This window comes from Sitophilus oryzae, unplaced genomic scaffold, assembly GCF_002938485.1.
Source record: "Sitophilus oryzae breed Bouriz unplaced genomic scaffold, Soryzae_2.0 scaffold_1586_pilon_pilon, whole genome shotgun sequence".
NCBI classification, from domain to species: Eukaryota; Metazoa; Arthropoda; class Insecta; order Coleoptera; family Curculionidae; genus Sitophilus; species Sitophilus oryzae.
The window spans coordinates 2427625-2432278 of NW_022146265.1; the positions used below are offsets into that span (position 1 = coordinate 2427625).

A 4654-nucleotide genomic window follows, 5' to 3' on the forward strand; every position below is an offset into this window, starting at 1 on the left:
GACATCTTCCTTTGAGACTAAACATACAGAAAAATAATATATACATAAAAGCACAAAATTGGTAATTATTTTTGAAGAATAACTTCAAACTTTCTTTTATTCGAATATTGAAGAAAGATAAAAAAGTTCTCATTTTTTGTCAAAAAAATCTAGTAGTAACATTTACCTATTTATTAGCTGATCTTCTTATAAAGGTGTTGCAAATAAATATATTTAAAAAATGTTTTGCACCCAACAACTCATGTTTGGGGATGTTTACTTTAACTTAAAAATACACATTTATTTCATTCAATCAATTTTTTTATCAGGAAAGCTAAGACTTTGACACTATTAAAGTTGCAGTTGGAGCTAAACCTAAAATATACCATTCATATTTCATAAAAAAATGTAATATTATATTAAATTTACCTAGGGTTTCCAAGGGTTTATCATAATCTTCAGGGACAAAAATTTTTCTTGGAAAACTTGTCATTAATTTAAAAGGCCCATCGCCATCTGTTCTATTCATTTCCACAAACAACCGGACTGCTGAAAGGGGTTCTTTTATACCAAAGTTTTGAACTAAAGTTTTTCCTAAAATGTTTTTGATGTTATATTTAAATACAATAAATAGTATGAGTATAGTTCAGATATGTACTTAAAAAAACAATATTGAGTAACTAAAAAATTGGAAGATTTTTGAATATTTGTGTATTAATGTAGATTTTACCATCTATAAGTTTTATCTGAAGCTTCACTTCAGTGTAATTTTGGGGTTTCTTTTCCACTATGCTAGTTACCACTGGAGGTGTTGCAGGTATATCCTGATTATTAGTCCCAGAAAATTTAGCTTTTCTGGCCAATTTATCAGCCTCAATTTGATCTCTAACTCTTTGTCTTGCCAATTTTTCTTCTTCCTTTTCCCTTCTCCTTTGTTCAACAATTTTTTTCATTTCCAGTTCCTCATATTTCTTTAAAAATAAGTGTCTGTGCAATCAAAACTATTAAAGTAAATACAAACTCTTACCTTTTTTGCTTCAAGAAGTTCTTTTCCAGACTTGATACGAGCTTTCTCCTTTAATAAGGCTTCTTCTTTTTCTCGGGCTTCCCTTTCTAGCCTACGTTGCTTTAATTTTGCCTCTATCCGAGCAAGTTGCTCCTTTTTTTCTTCTTCAGTTAGGGATTTCTTCTCTTCAGTAGATTCTGAGAAATTTTCGTGACCTGAAATAGCATATTTAATAGGACGTAATATTCCTCTAAGATTGTCTACTCACCCGACTTAGAAGCATGAAATTGTATTTCGTCATCTGTATTAAATATCTTCCCACAATCATCACATTTAATAGATTTCGCTGTAGGCTGTTCAGTGTTCTCTAATAAACCAGAGGAGGTACCTTCTACATTTTCGTTTCCAGCTGGATTTATTTCAAGTGGATCTTGTGGAATATCCTCTTCGTGAGACAATATCCAGTCCATGATAGCTTGAACGTCTGTACTACCGGTCTTTGTCATTGCGAGTTCACTATAATACATATTTTAAAAAAATATATACATCTAAAATTATTATACTTTACATTCTCTCTTTGGGAAAACCCATTTCCATTAAAGCGTCTATTACATTTGACATGTTATTATTCGGATTATTCCTTTTTTTGCCTTTTTAAACCTACAAAACTTTTTAATAGTTTCAGTATTTTATAAAATTAATGCACCACCAAGATTGATATCATATTATTGACATTAACAAAATTACATTGTCATATATTCATCATAGCCATCATATACCCTTGTCATATACCGGCTTCTATATCTTCTTTTAAAAAGTTGGTATTTGAAGATAAAACATATAAAAAGTTTAAAGTGGAGTAACGTCACCTTTTTGCTGCTAAGGCTAATCTGGACGGTGCATACATTGTTTACGCCATGTTTACGCAGAAGAATCCGAACAGCGGTCCTACTCAGACCCGCTTTAAGGCGGATCCAAGGGTGGATCCTGTCTCTACATTGATTAACCAAAGTTAGCCTGGATGGTAACCCTGTTACCAGACCGGATCGTTCTAGTTCGCTTGGGCCTTCAAATTAATAAAAAAAAGTAGAAGATTGTTACTTTAACCAAAATCTATACCGGGCTTAAATTTGGCTATAATTTAGCTTATGAATGGCTTAAAAATGCCTTTTAACTTTTAACCCTTTTAGCTTCCATAATTTGGCTATTGATTTGCTTTGAGTTAAGTGTATGTGGTGTATTTTATTTTCAAATTCAGATGTGATGGCATCAATAGCTTTAGGAAAACGTCTTTTAAAAAAGTATGGTTTATGGGATAATTTACTATATTATTCTACGACAGCCCCTAAGATAAAAACCAATAAAAATACATTGTTAATTAGTTGTAAACAAAAGAAACTTGATTATTATTTAGGCTCTACTTATAATAAGTTGGACGAAGTATCCTTAGCTTCTAAGGGATGGTTGCACAGTAAATCTAAGGGTGATTATTTTACAATTATTCCGATTTCTAAACAAGAAGACGAAGGAGAAGGATGTTTATTCTCAAACTTAGGAATAAATAAATTAATAATTGACGCTTTGAAAAATATTAAAATAAAGGAAGCTACTAGCTTTCAAACAAAAGCTATTACAACTGTACAAAGAGGTATTGATTAAAGACATTTATTTCCAGGATTTAAAGTAAGTTTTTGTAGGTGTTCATACATTATTGGCAGCTGAAACAGGATGTGGTAAAACAATTGCATTTCTTTTACCTATCATTCAAAATATTATAAACAGTGAACGGAATGAACAGCTCAACGCTCCAAAAGCTGTTGTTTTGGTGCCAAACAGAGAATTAGCTTTTCAGACAACTGAATTTGCAAATATATTAGGTGCGCCTTTTGGAATTAAGGTTAAAACTGTAACTGGAGGTATAAAGAGTATTTTATGTGTGGTAAGGAAACTCACATATCTTTTCAGGAAGAACAAAATATAATATGATGAATCCACAATTAAATGATGTAGACATTATAGTTGCAACACCAGGTGCTTTAAGTAAACTTTCTACTGTAGGCATTTACAAATTGAATCAGGTACATAGATCACTAATAACTAGACTCATTTAATTATAAGTAAAGAGCATCAAGTTCATTTTTAGGTTTTATACTTTGTATTAGATGAAGCTGATACACTCCTAGATGATGGCTTCATAGACAGAGTAGAAGTATTAATTAAGAGAATGTCGCAAGCACAATTAATATTAGTGTCAGCCACATTGCCTAGAAAATTACCTGACATTTTAGCACCGTATGAATCAAGAATGGAACAGGTAAAAATATCTGTGTGAATAGTCTTAATACTGGGACATAATATTTATATAGGTTGTATCACCCAATCTTCATATGCCCCTTTTACATGTCAAACAAAAATTTATGAGAATTACCAAATCAGACAGACCTGCCCGTTTGTTACAACTTACTAAATTTAACAAAGAGCCCATGATTATATTTACTAATAAACATCAAAATTGTAATTGGTTAGCTATGTTTCTGAGAGAGAATGGAATCAGCTGTGCAAATATAAATGGTGACATGAATTATGCAATTCGAATAGAACAATGGAATAAATTTATTCGGTAATTTAACACTGCTAAAAATTGTAAAATAATTGAGTTTCTATTTAATTTTGTTTAACATTGTAGAGGAGAAACAAATATTTTATCAGCTACAGATGTAGGGTCAAGAGGATTAAATACAATTCAAGTTAAACATATTTTAAATTATGATTTTCCTATATACGCAGCTGACTATCTTCATAGGATAGGTAGAGTGGGAAGATTAGGTAGTCCTCATGATAGTAAAATTACAAATTTTATATGTTCCGAACCAGAAGTTAATCTTGTCCAACAAATTGAGGTAATTGTAATATTTTTTTTTATCTTGTACAGAACATAAATTTGTAGCTTGCAATACGGAGAAATGTGCCTCTTACAAATGTTGATGGAAATATTACTAAAATTGTACATAATAATATATTGAGAAAAATAAGACAAGGGCCCTAAGTAGTTATAAAATTAAAATAAATTAACTACCATGCCTGTTAATAAGTGCTAAATATATTTTATGTAAAAAAAATAATTGAAAAAAATACATTACCAAATTGTTGATGTGCTACAAATATTCAGGTTTATTTTATAAAAATATGTTTACATATTTCAGAAGAACTCTTGTTTAAATTATTATTACTGGTTCTGTTGGTAAATATTTTTTGAAATTTGCGTGTTAACTCCTTCGTAAGGGTGCAGCCACACTATCCTAAAAACGGCGTATCGGCAAAGGTATCGGCGTAACGACCTTGAATCGATTTCCAGTAATTCTATTGGCTAAAATTTTTGACAGATAAAATTTCTGACAGATGAATGTTTCAGCCAATAGAATTACTGGAAATCCATTCAAGGTCATTACGCCCGTTACGCCGATACGCCGTTTTTAGGATAGTGTGGCTGCAGTGCAGCCAAAGAGGTTAGAAGAGAAAGAGGTAACAAATGCTCTATTTTATAATGCGCGAAGGCTGCCTGTTTTTCCGATCTGGGTTCCTTTGGTGGGGGTCACGCCAGGAGCGGATTTAGAAATTTTTAAGTGAATAATGATATACATCTAATATATAAAATTCTCGTGTCACAGT

General features: G+C 31.4%; 2 protein-coding genes across 2 annotated transcripts; one reads left to right on the forward strand and one right to left on the reverse strand.

Annotated features, from left to right (window-relative positions):
• Positions 1–156: 156 nt before the first annotated feature.
• On the reverse strand, positions 157–1785 carry LOC115879717 (UBX domain-containing protein 1). The gene is made up of 6 exons (XM_030896674.1): positions 1554–1785; positions 1254–1501; positions 1007–1200; positions 710–950; positions 409–573; positions 157–354 (listed from the first exon to the last, which is right to left on the reverse strand). The coding sequence occupies exons 1-6, from the start codon at positions 1604–1606 to the stop codon at positions 314–316; spliced, it is 942 nt and encodes a 313-aa protein (XP_030752534.1). The 5' UTR covers positions 1607–1785; the 3' UTR covers positions 157–313.
• A 287-nt stretch (positions 1786–2072) lies between these two features.
• Positions 2073–4068, forward strand: LOC115879716 (probable ATP-dependent RNA helicase DDX28). Its single transcript, XM_030896673.1, has 7 exons — positions 2073–2633; positions 2683–2901; positions 2951–3063; positions 3129–3299; positions 3352–3605; positions 3672–3885; positions 3933–4068. Exons 1-7 carry the CDS (start codon positions 2216–2218, stop codon positions 4029–4031), a joined length of 1488 nt encoding a protein of 495 aa, XP_030752533.1. The 5' UTR covers positions 2073–2215; the 3' UTR covers positions 4032–4068.
• The last annotated feature ends 586 nt before the right edge of the window (positions 4069–4654 follow it).